We start from the raw sequence: 17,404 nt of genomic DNA, 5'->3' as shown, positions 1-17,404 counted from the left end.
ATCTAGACTGCTGCCGCGTTCTTTTGAAAGTAAATCGAAAGAATTTGGCAGTTTTTTCGATCATGGAAAACCTCATTTTATGAGGAATAATGCCTTTTTCCAAAAGTGCTCTTTCGAAAATAGCAGTTATTGAACGCAAACTGTGCTTTTTTGAAAGAGAGCATCCACATTGCTTAGCTGCTGACTTTCAAAAAAGCAGCTCTCTTTTTTGAAAGTTCTGGCTGTAGTCTAGACTCTTTCAAAAGAGGCTTGTAGTCTAGACTTATCCTGAGAGTCAGGATTGGTGGCTGTAAACAGACTTTATGGGACTGCGGGGAAACATAGCCTCACCCATGATAAATGGACATCAGCTAACTAAAATCACACCAGACCAGAGAGTGCTGGACTAGAGAGGTTCAACCTATATAGAGGAATAAATCTAGTTTGTGTAAAGATGACTGCTCGGAAGGCTGTTCAAGAAACTGGATCGGAAAACAAACTTGGTTGGCAAAGAATTGACTTGTCTCTTAACTATGTAGGTAACATCCTCTGGCTCTGTAAGACAATAGCACTAGGGCACCAATTCTTAAACCCATAAGTTTTATTTCTTTTGGAAGAATAGCGTTTCTGTCCTGAACGCACAAAAAGGCATTTTTCTTTAGCACTGCTGACACTGGCACAGAGGACTCCCAGTACCCTCAAGCTGAGATGAATCAGCTTGCCTTGGATTCAATTACTTTCTAATATGACACTTTTTTTTCCAGTGTAAAAATGTCCTAAGTTGTTGACTCTTTTACTCAGTTCAGTCTGACTTGCTGAGGAGCTCTCATCTACCTCTTTGGAAGAACTGTAAAGGGTATATGGATTCAAGTGCTGTGTAAATGCTAGGCTTTCTCCTTCAAGAGAAACTAAAATGCATGTACTCCTTTCCTCATGGCATAAAAGCCAGGCACACAGAGTACCAATGAGACAAATATTCCTTGGGCAGGTATTAAAGATACTTGAACATATCTCACTAGTGCATGTTTTTAAAAGTCATGTCATTTCATTGGGTCTGCTCCAGAGGAAAAGAAAACCTAGCCTTAGGAAAAATTCATATAAAGGTCAAACTTGAGTTACTTTAAGACCTTTGGTTGCTTTTGGTTCAACTCATAAGCTATCCTGCATTGTATGAAGAATAATAAAAATAACCATGCAGTTTTCCCAATGCAAAGGAGGAAATGGAAGTTGTCTTATACCTCTGTTTCAGATTGTTTCCAAGCTAGGTGATGCATGTTCTGTCACTCATACTTTTACTTCTAATAAAGGTTCTGTAGTTCGCAAGTCAGGACATGAGGGTCTTTATAGTTGGGAGTTGAAGAGGTGATTTAACCCAGTAATCCTTATTTAACAGGTGGCTAATTCTTCTGAACATTTAAAATGCACTTAATAAAGAGATTCCTACAACTCCCCAATATGGGCACTTTGATAGTGTGAGGACTGCCAGTCGATCTAAATGTGACATCGTGGAGTTGCCTACACAACACAATGCCGGTGTCATATGTAGTCTATAAAACTTGTATTATGCACTGAAAATTGTCACTTTGCTTTGCGTAACTAAATGAAAGCTTTCAAATATTACCTTCCTGTGTTACACTTCACTCTTAGTGAATAAAACACATGCAGCCATGTGAAACTTTTTCGATGACATTTATTATTTAGATTGAAATGCTGTTAATACTGGATAAAGGCAGTACAGTGCAGAAAAGCTTTTGTATACAGTAATTTGTCCACTTAGCTTTCAAGTGTGTCCTTGAATTCTGCTGTTCCATTCTTGTCATGCACCATTGACATTTTATGGTTGAATTTTAAAAAATGGTTTCATTTTTGATAATCCAGGTTTTCAGAGAATTTTTTAATTTGAAACCATTTAATTCTATACTGATTATTCTAGAAAGGGTTAAATTCTCTTGCTTCTCAGACAGAGATTGTGAACAGAGTTATGAAAAGGCAGGATTCTTGGAATTCTACTGCTAATGGTGGATTCCTTAAGTGTAGAATTACAGATGGCCGGATGCCATCACTGCTGCAGAAAGTTACAGAAGTTTCTTGCTTCCGAATTTTAAAGAGTAGGCAATGGGTTGTTTCTCTTTTCTCTCCCTTTTCCTTGTTCTGCCTTCCTGCTGTTCCTCCCCTGGCCCAAAATCTAAGAATTTGGTTTCATGCTTCTTAAAAAATAACTACAGGGAGTTTTCGGACCAGGGGAGGTCAGTGCTTCCCTGCTGACTGCCCTACTCCCGGGCTCCTCTTCTTGCGGTTGCCCAAAAGCTGGTCCCCCTAATAGGGATGTTAAATATTGGTTAATTGAATAGTCGAGTAACCTCATGAATTCTTCTTGGTTACTCGACTATTGTGTAGGTCCTGGGGACAGGGACGGCAGCCAGTGCACTCCAGCCTCACTCATGAGGAGCCCCCTACCACTCCATGCTGCTGCCTCTGTATCAGAGGCAGTAATGCCGGGTGCCAGGCAGGAGCTGGTCCACAAGGGGAGCCAGTTTAAAAACCAGCAGCAGCCCCTGTCTGGGGAGGGGTCTGAGCTCCTGGACCCAGGAGAAGCCAGAATTGAGTCAAGCTGCCTGCCGCCCAGCTCCCAATACTCTTGAAATGCAGAGCTGTAGCAGGGTAGTTCCCAGATCTATAACAAGCCAGCACTGAGCCAGACTATTGGTCAGCCTGCTAAAAAATGTACTATGGGGGCAGGGAGGAGAAGTGGGAAATGGTGTAGTCTACAGCATTAATCTATAAGCTTTTGCTTATCAATTAATTGACTACGCTATTATATCCCTACCCTCTAACACTGGCCCGGCATGGCTCCCCACCTTGCTGCCCGACTGTTGCCCCAGGGTCTCCTGGAGTTTCCAGCGGTGACTGCTTGGCCATTGCCAGCTTAGCTGCTGCAGGGTGTTCCCTGGAGTTTCCAGCTGGCGGTACCCGAACTGCCACTGGCCCTGCTGCTGCCAGGGGTTGCCCAGCCAGGGTGTCTGGTTGCCCCACCCTGCTGCTAGGGCTGCACTGCTTCCGCTGGGGATTCTGGTCATCCACCTCTTCCAGCCCTGCTTCAGTTGGGGGGTTCTCCTGTCATCCTGGCCCCGCTGCCAACGGGGACTTGCCAGGATTCCTGGCTGGGGCCATCAAGCCACTAACACTCTGCTGCAACCTGCAGTTCCCCAGCTGGGGCTGGGACTTCTCAGTTACTTGGTCCCACTAATGCTGGGGGTTTCTGGCCAGGGCAGGGGCTCCTCAGATACCACCTAGCCCAACTGGGGCTCCCCAGCCCCTGCATTGCTCCTGCCTACGGGGCTCTTTGGTTCAGCAACATCTATGGCCCTGCTGGACCAGAGAGTCCTGGATTTGGGAGGTTCAACCTGTAGTTGCATGTTAGGTCTTAGGGGGATTCTTTCCCACTTGGGACTTGCTTATTATATGATTTTTGTGAACTCCCTCCCAGATAATAGACATCTGCCTCCTTAGCAAAATTGTGAAATCATCATAATATTGTGAGCTCATTGGATGTTGTGAAACATTCCTTACCCTAAAGATAGGACAGTTGATTTCATTAGCTGACTGTGAAGAGAGCTCTGTTTACATTTTTTGGTTAAGAAATTCATGGCTGTTGGAATCTAGTTTTTATTAAGAGTGCTATAATAGGGCAATGGCTTTGGAATATTAATATCTGTCTCAATCAGCCTGTATCAGTTGTGTGCAAGGCTGTTACATTTCCCTCAGTTAAATCATGGCTAATCGCTAATACCTGAAGACTTCAACTAATTAAAATATTTGCATTGTAATTTTTTGTCCTTCTCAATTTAATGTTGTGTTACTCTATAATAGCAGCTTTTACTAAGGCTTAAATTGTGTAACTGAGATTTAAGTAACTTTAGACACTTACATTAATCATAATTAATTTGTTATAATCTAAAATTAAATCCTTGTATTTGTACATGAAAGCTTTAAATATTGAATTTGTGTTATAACAGGTGGTGCTGTTAAAAGACCCTATTTCAGCTGCATATAACTTTGGCAACTTTTAAGGATTTATGCTGAAATTTCACATGCATAGTGTCAATTTAGGCTGAATATTTTCTGAAAGTTTTAACCCAAATATTTTAGCTCTTTGCTAGAATTATTGGTAAGCGATAAAAAGTTACCTTTCACTATTTCTATTCTTGGAATCTTCTTTTGAGACGTCTAGATTGCCCCTATGCTTCAGATCGGGGCATGACATTTGGTAAGGGTGTGCTTTTTGCTTTCCATTTTAAAAAGCCCCCAAAGTTGGCTGCTCTAAGTTTTAAAAAAATCTTAGTTCAGATATGCTTAGATGACTTGGTTAAGCTGCTAAAATGTCTGAAGATTCTGTCCTCACTGAGCATACGCCAGATCCTCACAACTCCTGCTGTTGACCAGACTGTCACACCAACAGAACAACTCTACATAGACAAAATTGGACTGCTTAGAACTACATGGACAAATTGGACTTTCCCTGTAACAGATGCTCCAGGTTAGGGCAAGGCTGGACTCTGGAACTGAAAACAGGGGAGAGGATGTCTCTTCTGTGCTTTCAAAGGCACTCCTGTCCACCCACCCTGGGGCAAGAGGAGAAAGCTATCTGACTTGAAGGCAGAGGATAAGAACTTGGAAAGGAAAGGAGTAGATTGGAACAAGGAGTTTGAGACAGGGACTGAAGTAAAGCATAGAAGAAAATCTAACTGGGAGTTGAGAGAGACTGTGGCTGGGACAAGGAAGTAGGGCGGGGGGGAATAATTTTTGATTGGGGGGCCTCTCCAAGAATTTGGAAAGTGGTTGAGGAGCACACTCGTCCAGGATATTAATGGTGGAGGTGCGGGGGTCTGGGATGGAGGTTGGGTGCAGAAGGAAGCTTGGAGTATGGAGGCAGTTGTGACCTGAGGCACTGGACTGAAGTGCAGGGGGTTGGATTGTGACCTACGGCAGGGAATTGGGGTGCAGGGAATTTGGCTTGAGCTATGACAGGAGGGGACTGTGATCTTGGGCAGGGGATTGGGGTGTCAGATCAGGGAGGGGATATGGGTACAGGAGGGGGGAAGAGGATTTGGGTATGTGGAGTAGGGGGCAGGAGTGGGGAGCAGAGGTTTGGGGAAAGGAGGGGCTGGGGTGCCAGAGGTAGGCTCTGCCAGGAGACTTATCAGCCAGTGCCATTTCTGAATCGGCTTCTGTGCCTGTCCCACCCCACACAGGCTGCAGCTGTGTGCTCTCATGGCTGCATGTTATTGAAACAGGCAGCTCCCATTAGCCAGTCTCTTGCCCGAAACTGACCAATGGGATTGTGCTGGGGGCAGGAGCAGCTCCTAAAGCTTCTCCCCCTTCCCTTCAGATCCATGTTTTTTAAAGAAAAACTGCCTTGCAGCCACATTTCTGAGCAGCATGTGGGTGGGGTGAGGAAAGTGGGAAGCCTGCCTGGAGCTCCCCACTGCATCTGTGGTCCGGATCTGTTGGCTTGGCAGGCTGAATCCGGCCCACGGGCTGTATTTTGGCTAGGCCTGAACTAGAGAGCGGGGATGTGAATAGGAGAGACAGATCAGAGGAAGAGGCAGGGGAGAATAATTGAGATTGGGAAACCAGTTTGGGAGGGAATGACTGGAGTCCACGGAGGAATGGAGACCGATTGGATGAGGAGCTGGGGGAGGAAACAGACTGTCTGGGCTAGGAAATGGGCTTGGGCCTAAGGAGTGAAGTCTGAGACTAGTTAGGTAATGAGAATGAGGTGGGTGGGAAAGAGGTTAGACGGGGACTGGTTAAAGGGGACAGAGCAGGAGGAGTCAAGTTGGAAGGAAATGTGCAGAAGCCTGTGTCCACAAGACCACACTCCCCTCTAGATTGGAATGGAAGCCACGATTCCTGAATCTCCACATTTTTTTGCTGTCAGCAAATACCTGTGAACCCCACACCATCAGTGCGCCGTACGCTCTGGTGCTGATCCATTCCAGTGTAGAGGATGACAACCACTTTCTGCTATCGTTTACTATATTTGCACAAGTGGCAGAGAGCACTGTGGTGACTTTAAAAGAATTCCAGCCTTGCTGGTGAGCCTCATGAGTATCACTATGATACCACAGAATGGAATTTGGTTTTAGAGTTTGCTTTCTTAAAGACCTAGTAAATTGTATTTAAAAAGCTACATTAAGGTTGCAAAGTTCAGCACTCAAAAACAAAGTTAAGAAATGCCAGAATTAAAGTTTATCGGTCCAACTTTATCGCTCCCTTGAATAGTCTTATTATATGATCACACATACTTTTGTCCACGGGAACCCTGCCTCATTCAGTGTGCAGCTAATGCAGAGTGCCCAGCTAATGAGCAGCATTCAGTGTTTTGTTGTCATTGTTCAGTTATCCTCCCCATACTTTTACTGCATGCTATTGAATAAGCTATTTAAGTAATTGTCCTGGGGTGGGGCTGGGAATGAGGATTTCAGTATGCAGGCTGCCCCATGGACAGAGAACAACCCCAGCCCTCTTTCACTGTAGCAGCTTGGGACCAGGTGAGAAGCATCTGTCTTTGGCCACTGCAGCAGGCACAGCTGAGGAAAGTGTTCATGTCCCCTGGCTGTAGGACAGAGACACACACAAACCCTCTGAAATAAATAGTAAATAGCTGTCTCTTTCTCCACCCACACCTCCTGCTGGCCCAATGGGGTTACAGTTGTCCCAATTCTCATCTCTGGTCCCTTGCTGCCTCCTTGAGGTCATTCTACAGTATAACTGTCTCTCCTCCCAGATCCCTCCCTTTCCATCTTTTGAGAAACAATTGAATTCCAGGCAAATCCCATTGCCCTGTCAAAACCAAACCCTTACCTTGCTTTAAGTTATAAGAGGAAGCTTCATACTGAGTTTGATGGTCCTAGCTCTTACCGTTTAGGAGGAGTTCTTGAACAGATGGACAAACAGACACACATTTCTGATATAGTAAGATTTTTGCATGTAATATTATTTTAAATACGTTAGAAATATCTAAATGCCTGCCATGATAGCTTCGAATCTCCAATATCTTTTCTACTCACTGTCTGCTTTCTTTCACCCACAAAAAAATTTCTTTTTGGCCTTATTAGAGAAATATCAACCCCTTGCAAGTTGGTCTTAGTATCTGTAAATAACTTTTATACAGTGATAGTACTCAAAATCTGTAAGTGATTAGAATATATTCAAGTGTAAGTTTCCCACACTTCCTTACAAATGTTAACTATGTATTCAGTATTTCGGGAAGTGATCAAATGAATAATTGAACCATCTTTTTTTTTTTCAGAACCCATAGAACAAGTTACACGTATTACTGAGGCAGACCAGATAAATGGCGAGGCATCGAGCACTGAGCAGGAAGGAGGTGAATTCTCTGAAGAGGTTGTGAAAGAAGAAACAGACAGTGAACGCAGATCTTCAGTTACAAAAATCGATTCTGTCATTCCAACTGAACACAGCGATGAGTCTGTCCCGGAAGCAGAATAAGTACTTCATGTGCCTTCTGTAGCTAGTTCTTTTAGCTTTGTTCATGCCAGGTATTACTCTTCAGGTGGGCTTTTGAAAATGGTACAAATTAAAATCTCATTTGAGCTCAGACTGCCTTGCTGCCATATGTCAAAGTTGTGTGCGCTACCAGATTTTGAAAATTGTGTTCTTTCAGTGAGCCAATGCACTGCAGAATGTACAGTTGGTTGAAGTCTAACAAAATCACAAGTAGCTTTAGTTTAGTTTTATATATTTGAAAACTAAAATTTAGCTACAGGTTTATTTTCCATAAACTTAACCAAATTCATACTAAGTTTTAGGCTCTAGAATATAAATTGCAGGAATTGGCAATACCTTGTCTAGTGGAGTTTTTTGGTTTTGTGAACTTTTAAGATTTTTTAATGTTTACCCATTAAAATGGATTGAGTGACTTTTAAAATATCTAGATGTTTACAGGCTAAAATGTCTTTAGGCATTCAGCTTAAGCAGTATGGAAGTGTTGTTATAACTATAAAGCTTAGTCATTATCTTAACTTTTTTGACAGAATGCAGTTAAACAGCACTAAGCCGTGTGATAACTCTTTTGCATTACTTGTATTGCAAATGGGCCAAAGGCACACAATATACAAAAATAGTTTGTGTTTACATAAAGTATAGGAAGTCTCTGCACTTGATTGTACTTGAATACTGAGCATTATTTATACCTGTACAATAATGACAATATATAAGTGAATTTTGTGCCTTTGTGTATTTTGTTAAAGGAAAATAAAGACTATCTAGCAGCAGATTCTTGCTTTGTATTTTCCAAAACTCATAGGAAAACTTCAGGTGTGCTATACAAGCAACTATAACAGTTTATGGAGAATCTTAAAGGAATAGATATGTTTTCTTTATAAAGAGCATGTATTTTGTTCCTTATGTGACTATTAGCAGAATTAAACTGGGCTGTAGTTAACCTACAAGCTTATTGTGGAGTTATGTTAGTACATTCCACTGTTTTCTAAATGTGGCTGATTTAAAATGCCTTCTTTTTTCTAGTTAATAGTACATTGAATTTTAAGTTGTTTCTATGTAGTTGATTACTAGAGAGCTGCCATTGTATTTAAAAAACAAAAGGAGCAAAAAAAAAAAAACCCAAACCCTAAAATACAGTTCAGTAGCTCTGATGCCAGAGCTGCTTTCCTTAGAGTAGTATTTAAACAGAAATCCTGGTAGTTAGTGATCTTTAAAAAATTCCTAGTACTACTTGCAGGAAGGACTTCGATCCACATTATCCTAACCAGTTGCTGTATTGGTTAGTTATGTTTTACCTGCTTAAAATTATCCTTGGAGTTTTAACTAGTTGCTTTACACCATTAAGCTGATGTTGCATTTCATCCTTGAGATGGTGATATTTAATTGGTTGGTTCATGCAGAAACTATGACTATTACATATTTTCTTGTTTCAAAAGTCTTATTGACACGTTTCTGATGGCTTATGTAAACCATGTGTCTGACACAGAATAATGCAGGCTATCCTAAATAATTGCAAGACCGACTTTTTCTGCACCATCAGGTGCTCTGTGTATGCCTTGCTTTACAGAAAAACTATTTTTAGGTGTTAAAATATTAATATTTTCATGAGGTAATAAATTTTATTGAACCAGCTTCTGTTTGTGGAAGGGACAAGCTTTTGAGGTCTTCATGTTTGTGGAATGTAATCAGCGTGTCCATATTAAATACACGTCAGAACACATTGTTAGGCATAAGGGGGTTTATTCATACTGTAGGTGACAACATAAAATGAAGTAGACAATTAAGGGTTATGAGGCAGTAGGGCATGTTACAAATTGTAATGAGCCATACAGCCAGTGTCTGTTAGGGCTATGCTTTTTTAGAGTCCTGCAGAGTTATGAAGAATCATCAGGCGCAATCAATGTGGTTTCACCAAGGGCAAGTCATGTTTGACCAATCTGATTGCTTTCTATGATGAGATAACTTGCTTTCTGGCTAGGGGGAAAGTGGTGGGTGTAATGTACCTTGACTTTAGCCAAGCTTTTGATATGGTCTCCCACAGCATTCTTGCCAGCAAGTTAAAAGAAGTATGGCTGGGATGAATGGACTATTAAATGGATAGGAAATTGCATAAATCATCTGGCTCAGCAGGCAGTGCGTGTTCAATGGCTTGATGACTGGGTGGTAGGCAGATATCAAGCAGAGTGCCCCAGGGGTTGTTCCTGGCATTTGTTTTGTCCAACACCTTCATTAATGATCTGGATGATGAGAAGAATTGCGTCATCAACAAGTTTGTGGGTGGAAAATAATCATAATCTTCTATGATTCTATTAATTTAAATTTCCAGGCTCTCTTTTGATGATGGTGTTGCAGATGCGGAGAGATTGCTTTGTGAAAAGTGTTCGCCCACTGGTGATAAAGTGTTTTTGTCTTTTATAATTTTTCTGTACAGGTTGATTTAAGAGCTTAGTGATTGTATAGTTTCACCCACCTATTTGGGGCATTTGATGCACTGGATGGGGTGCACCACATGTGATAGGCATGAGTAGGATCCATGGATCCTGAAAGGTATGTTGGGGATGGGGGAGTAGATAATCCTTGTAGCACTTTTTGTGTGGAGACTAGCGGGTTTTGTCTCTGTTGTGTCTCTGGTAGGGTTTGGTTCCAGTGATGGGTTGGTATTTCCTGATCAGTGGGGAACTTGCTTCTGATGTTGAGCTTGGCAGGTTGGTTGGTGGTTGTTTGAAGGCTAGAAGAGGAGGCTTAGAAAATATTTCCGTTGGGAAATGATGCCCCATCAAGTAGGGATTGTAATTATTTGATACTCTGTGTGGAGTCTAGCTTGAGGTGAAAGGTGACAAATAGGGATGTGCAATCCGTGGATTTTTTTCCTAAATTGAAGCAGGTTTGCCCAGAGTATTTACTGTCTCCCCTCCGAAAGTGGGGGAGAAAGGATATAGTATTAGGGATGTGAAAAGTTAGCCCATTAACTAGTAAGTCTCACCCATTAAAGGTGAGGGTTACAGTTAACAGGTGAGGACTGCTTTGCTGAAGCAGCCCCCTACCCATTGTGGGCAGGGAGCTGCTCCAATCTTATGGGGCCTGCCATAGGTGGGAGGCACTCCAGCCCAGCTGGAGTGTGTGTGTGTGGGTGGGGGGGGGGGGTGACGGGGAGGCTGCTCCAGCCCTAATTGGTAAACAAATTTAACAAAATTTTACATCCATACATTCCATGATAGGTGAGTCCTTGTTTGGTGACAGTGAAGTGATTTTTAGTCAGTTTAAGTGTGTCTCAGACTTCCCCTTTGAAGCAAATTCTGAAGTGTCTGAATGCCTGTCACTAGATAAAATATCTTGATATATATGTGGTGATACGTGTCCTTATCCATGGGTTTCTTGTACATATAGTTTTGCGTAGGGTTCCATTGCTGAAGTTGGTCATGGTGCCCTGGAAGGTGATGCTAGATTGGGAATATTCCAGAGAGTTCAATGGATGGGGTGGTGGTTGAAGTTATGGTGGAAATCTGAGAGAAATCAGATCATCTGTCTAGAGGATTAAAATATCATTGAAGTATATTACTAGTTTCATGGTGCATTTTTCCACTTCATTTGAAGTGGTGTCTTAGAACATGTGAGAACCCCTTATGCTTAACAGTCTGTCCTTCCTTGTATTTCTTTTGAACATTTTGCTACCTTCTCCATACCTGAGGAAGAGCTCTGTGATGCTAGAAAGCTTGTCTTCTCCACAAACAGAAGTTGGTCCAATAAAAGATGGACCTTGTCTTGTCTCTCTCATATCTTGGGTCCAATATGGCTACAATGCTGCAAACAATATATTTCATTATTTTTCCTTTAAAACCAGGGTCTCTTGAGTCAGATTGTACACCTCAGGAGGGTAAATAAAATTAACCCTCCCCCCCCTCCAAAGACAATCTACTTTTCTGTTAAATGTGATTTTAGGTTTCATACTTTGACAGGTATTTTCATTTGAAGTAATTCCATTGAAAAATGGTAATTTTAAATTATATGCATTTTTTTAATCTTCATGGTTAAAAGTTATCGAACTTGAACCTGTCATTGACAGGGGATTGTGCTAAGGAGAAGCCCCATATTTGCGGAAATTAAACATTTTCATGGAACATGTTAATTGCAGCTGCCTTAAGATGCTCATGGATAATTAGAAGTATGCCCAGTGGGCAGAGTGCAGATGAGGTACCCAAAAGAATCTAATAAATGCAATGTTTGTCACGCCTCTGGTTTCAAATAGTTTCAATAGCACATATACACAATGTGTATGTCCTTACTGGCATCTAAAATGCGCTCCAAATATGACATACGGTCTCTGTCTTAAGAACTTACTGCCTCAGATCAGAAAGTGGGGGGGGAAGGATACAGTATACAAACAACATGCTAAGAGGGATACACATATAGCTTACTAGTAATATGTTCAACATGCTAAATATCCCATCCTAAAATATTAAATTGTGTGTAAATTTAATTTACAAATGGAACTATTTTTATAGGAACCTTTTGGCTGATATAAAAATGCAAGAGTGTTATTTCGGCATAAGTATATATATACCTGCTGCATTACTTTGTATTTCAATGGCTTGTGTATTCAAAGCTTCTCAAAAAGGAAGCTCAGGGTGGTTTAGCAAATTAGCTAACCACGTTGAGACCCTGCATTTTCTCTAGACTCCTGTAGCACTGCTATGGGTAAGGGTTTGTTTACACTTTGATTATAAATCTCATGAATGGTGTGGCTGACAGGTGAATGTTGTTAGTGTTTCAGAAGTTAAAATGTCATGAGTTTAAGAACCTGCATGCAAAGTACCTAGATCTTTTGAGAATTGCCTCTTGCAGTTGCTTATTCTCATGGAACACTTACCAGGTCTCCTAAAACTATTTGAAGAATAGTAATTGTTAGGGCTGCATGCACAGCCTATCTATATAACTGAAGACTGGAGGAATAGTTATTAAACAATTTCAACAAACTCTACTTTTTTAAGCCATTTTTCTTAAAGTTTATTTATCAGAACTGATATTTACAAGGATGTTGTTGTTGGCCTCCGTCGGTCAGTTGACCATGGATGACGTATCCTAGTTCTCGTTATTACAAGGATAATACCAATTTTATTTAGAGGTTTTATGTTTTAATTGGAAAAAATAAGCTCATTGGTTAACTGTGTACACAGTTACATTTTCACATCCCTAGTTGACTCTGCCCCCATTATTTTGTAATTTAAATATTTTTTTATAAAAATATAATTTCAATTTCTGCTATCATGCAGTTATTTCTAATTGCTATACAATGGGAATCCTGAAAGAATATTGGAACGCCATTTAGTGTGTTTAAAGTCAAAATAACTTACAAGTTACATTGTAACGTATGAGGATAAAAGAGGGACCTATGGCTATATCAATTCTGCATTTAAATACTTGCAGCTGACTGGGGCTACAAGGATACTGGGATCCTTCTTCCCTTCGCTCCTAATGGGTCCTAGGCTGAGCTCAAATGTCTACATTGCAGGTATGCATCCTGAGTCACCTGGTATGGGTCAGCTGCATGTTTTTAATTACAGTGTAAACATATCCTTTGTCTCCTTAGCACTGTATTTTATCCCTGTCTCAGTGGCATCGCCTCTGAATAATTTGCTCAGTCTTTCCTTCTTACTGCCAGCAAAAGTGCCCAGGAAATGTTTCCTTGGGAAGTGTCTTGCAACTTGTTGTGTTAGGTGTATATGACATTAGCAGCTTGCCGTGGAAAGGGTTGATGCTACATATTTAATGTAACACTATTGAAGGTTCAAGCAGGGATTGTAGGCATGAAGTAAAACAAATCCTTATTTAAATATGCAATTCTGAAAAGCGATAACTAGATTGAGAGTGAATGAAGTAGCTGAAAAAGATAAATGCTTTCACTGCGTGAAATCCTTTTATAAACCTCCTTGAACAGAGAGGCTCGGGACAGAGTTATTCCCAGAATTGCATTCCCAATTTCTAGGAGAATGTACTAAGAATGTCCTGATGCTATTTCAGCAGAGAAGAGTTTGTCTTAGTCTGAACTTCCTTATTCTGAGGATTTAAACAGACCTTTACTGAATGAGGGTAGAGGGATAATTAATCTTTAAGTGAATTAATGCTCAGGGGAAGTGCTAGTGGTGGTAATAAAGGCTCAAGACTCTTCTGGATTTACAATGAGCTTCATATGTTCCTACCAATATGCTTCAACCCTGACAAAGAGCAGGAAGGGATAGCTATTTCTGCGGGCAGTAAGTGCTTGTGGTTTCTGTCTGCTGTTCAGAACAATTAGACTGAATCCACAAACGAATTTGAACACAGGTGAATGAACAGCTGTTAGATGTATGGTAGCAAATCTTTTTGGCCATGTTTTTCTCTCCCTCTCTTTAGAGATGAATACTCTTACCTGGAGCACAAAGGATTAATGTCTACCGAGCATCTTTGTGCTCACTGTAGGTTTTTTTTTTATAAAGTACAGCAACTGCAAAATACTGAAATGGAAGCTGCCACCTTTGGTTATATCTGCACTGTAAGAAAAAGTGTTCCAGACTAGCTAAACTGTGTTGGCCAACTCAAGTTAAAATTGTAAAGATGCAGGAACTCAGATTTTAACAGCTTGTGTAAAAAAAAAAACACATAAGGGAGTCTTGGCTAAGCAGAGCTATGAACACGTTTCTGTTGTTGCATCTAGCCATAACATTTGAAATCCCTCTCTTCCTCTTTCTGCTCTCTTCTCTTGTCACTTTGTTTCCAATACTGTTCACAATGTGCTACATACTGCACAAACTCAAATGGCAAATTCCTTGCCCTGAAGAGCTTAACTCAAAAGAGGAGAGATTTGGAGGGTCGGGAAGAGAGCACAGGAAAGAAGCAGGGGCTGTTTGCATGATGTCCCTGTCCTTTGAACTTGTTTCTTTTCCCACCCCAATTCCTCAGTGGCCAATAATAGCTTGAGGGAGAGATTTATAAAAGCACTTAAATTAAAAAAAAAAGTGCTATGAGAAAAGGGTTGCTACAAAGTGGAGTATAATGAAGTTTTAAAAGCCTTAATATAGAGTGAAGTTATGGCTATAGAGCTTCAGTCGAGGGAGGAGTTACCAGAGCTATATAAGCGAGTGAGTCAGCAACCAGGAGCAGCTAACAGGGAGTTGGGAGAGGACAAACCATGGGCCAGAGCAGACAAACAACTGCATATAAAGGAATCCAATGCATCAGGGAAGGGCAGACAAGTAAACAGTGGCAATTTTAAAAAGTGCTTCTACACAAATGCTAGGAGTCTGACTAATAAGATGTGTGAACTAGAGTACCTCGTATTAAAGGAGGAGATTGACATAATAGGCATCCCTGAAACCTGGTGGAATGAGGAAAATCTGTGGGACACAATCATACCGGGATATAAAATATATCAAAAGGATAGAGTAGGCCAGGTGGGTGGCAGGGTGGCACTGTATGTGAAAGATTAATGTAGAATCAAATGAAATAAAAATCTTAAATGAATCAACATGTTCAATAGAATCGCTATGGATAGTAATTCCATGCTCCAATAATAAGAAATTAGCAGTAGGGATGTATTACCAACCACCTGACCAGGACAGCGATAATGATATTGAAATGCTGAGGGAGATTAGAGAGGCTACCAAAATAAAGAACTCTATAATAATGGGGGATTTTAATTATCCCCATATTGACTGGGATACATGTCACCTCAGGAAAAGAAGCAGAGATAAAATTTCTCAATGGCTTAAATGACTGCTTCTTGGAGCAGCTGGTACAGGAACCCACAAGGGGAGAGGCAATTCTCGATTTAGTCCTGAGTGGAGCACAGGATCTGGTCCAGGAGATAACCACTGCAGCACCACTTGCGAATAGTGACCATAATATAATAACATTTAACATTCCTGTGGTGAGAAGAACACCTCAGCAGTCCAGCACCCTGGCATTTAATTTCAAAAAGGGGAATTACACGAAAATGAGGAGGTTAGTTAAACAGAAATCAAAAGGCATAGTGACTAGAGCCAAATCCCTTCAAGCTGCATGGAAACTTTTTAAAGATACCATAATAGAGGCCCAACTTAAATGTATACCCCAAATTAAAAAACATAACAAGAGACCTAAAAAAGAGTCACCGTGGCTTAACCACCATGTAAAAGAAGCAGTATCTTTTAAGAAGTGGAAGTCCAATCCTAGTGAGATAAATAGAAAGGAACATAAACACTGTCAAATCAAGTGTAAAAATGTAATAAGAAAAGCAAAAAAAGATTTTGAGGAACAGCTAGCCAAGAACTCAAAAATAAGTAACAAAATGTTTTTAAGTACATTAGAAGCAGGAAGCCTGCTAAAAAACCTGTGGGTCCTCTAGACGATCGAGATATAAAAGGAGCAATCAAAGACGATAAAGCCATTGCGCAGAAACTAAATGATTTCTGTGCTTCAGTCTTCACGGCTGAGGACATTGGGGAGATTCCCAAATCTACACCGTCCTTTGTGGGTGATGAATCTGAGGTCCTGTCCCGGATTGAAGTGTCATTAGAGGAGGTTTTGGAACAAATAGAAAAACTTAAATGTTAACAAATCTCCGGGACCGGATGGCATTCATCTAAGGGTTCTAAAAGAACTCAAATGGGAAATTGCTGAATTATTATCTGTGGTTTGTAACCCATCCTTTAAATCGGCTACTGTACCTAATGACTGGAAGGTAGCCAACATGACACCAATATTTAAAAAGGGCTCTAGAGGCGATTCTGGCAATTACAGACCAGTAAGCCTAACTTCAGTTCCGGGCAAATTAGTCGAAACAATAGTAAAGAATAAAATTGTGAGGCATGTAGACGAACATAATTTGTTGGACAAAAGTCAACATGGTTTCTGTAAAGGGAAATCATGTCTTACTAATCTATTAGAGTTCTTTGAAGGGGTTAACAAGCATGCAAACAAAGGGGATCCAGTAGATATAGTATACTTAAATTTTCAGAAAGCCTTTGACAAGGTCCCTCACCAAAGGTTCTTGTGTAAATTACATGGCCGTGGGATAGAGGGAAGGTCCTTTCTTGGATTGAGAACTGGTTAAAAGAGAGGAAACGACGAGTAGGAATAAATGGTAAATTTTCAGAATGGAGAGGGTAACTAGTGGTGTCACCCAAGGGTCAGTCCTAGGATCAATCCTTTTCAACTTATTCATAAATGATCTGGAGAAAAGGGTAAGCAGTGAGGTGGTAAAGTTTGCAGATGATACCAAACTGTTTACGATAGTCAAGACAGAAGCAGACTGTGAGGGACTCCAAAAAGATCTCACGAAACTGAGTGATTGGGCAACAAAATGGCAAATGAAATTTAATGTGGGTAAGTGTAAAGTAATGCACATTGGGAAAAATAACCCCAAGTATAGGTACAGTATGAAGGGGGCTAATTCGGCTATAACAAATCAGGAAAGAGATCTTAGAGTTATCGTGGATAGTTCTCTGAAAACTTCCACACAGTGTGCAGCGGCAGACAAAAAAGCAAATAGGATGCTAGGAATTATTAAGAAAGGGATAGAAAATAAAACACAGAATATCTTACTGCCCTTTTATAAAACTATGGTACGCCCACATCTTGAATACTGTGTACAGATGTGGTCTCCTCACCTCAAAAAAGATATTTTGGCCTTGGAAAGGGTTCAGAAAAGGGCAACTAAAATGATTAGGGGTTTAGAACGGGTCCCATATGAGGAGAGGTTAAAGAGACTGGGACTCTTCAGTTTAGAAAAGAGGAGACTGAGGGGGGGATATGATAGAGGTATATAAAATCATGAGTGGTGTGGAGAGGGCGGATAAAGAAAAGTTATTTATTAGTTCCCATAATAGAAGAACTAGAGGACACCAAATGAAATTAATGGGTAGCAGATTTAAAACTAATA

At 40.8% G+C, this 17,404-nt stretch overlaps 1 protein-coding gene across 4 annotated transcripts in view; it reads left to right on the top strand.

Moving 5' to 3' along the window:
• The window catches only part of LNPK (lunapark, ER junction formation factor), a 126,303-nt gene extending 118,024 nt beyond the window's left edge, over window positions 1-8,279 (top strand). For all 4 annotated transcript variants that reach the window (XM_089779769.1, XM_075933691.2, XM_089779770.1 and 1 more), the window contains exon 13: window positions 7,295-8,279. In XM_089779769.1, coding sequence (XP_089635895.1) covers window positions 7,295-7,494 — 200 coding nt within the window. In that variant the 3' untranslated portion in view covers window positions 7,495-8,279. The remainder of the gene's footprint in view (window positions 1-7,294) is intronic.
• Window positions 8,280-17,404: the final 9,125 nt, after the last annotated feature.

The sequence above is a fragment of the Pelodiscus sinensis genome, chromosome 7, assembly GCF_052426305.1.
Source record: "Pelodiscus sinensis isolate ZL-2025 chromosome 7, ASM5242630v1, whole genome shotgun sequence".
In the NCBI taxonomy this organism is placed as follows: domain Eukaryota; kingdom Metazoa; phylum Chordata; order Testudines; family Trionychidae; genus Pelodiscus; species Pelodiscus sinensis.
Note: the sequence above shows the minus strand (reverse complement) of the source record. Positions and strands in the feature narration are given on the sequence as shown.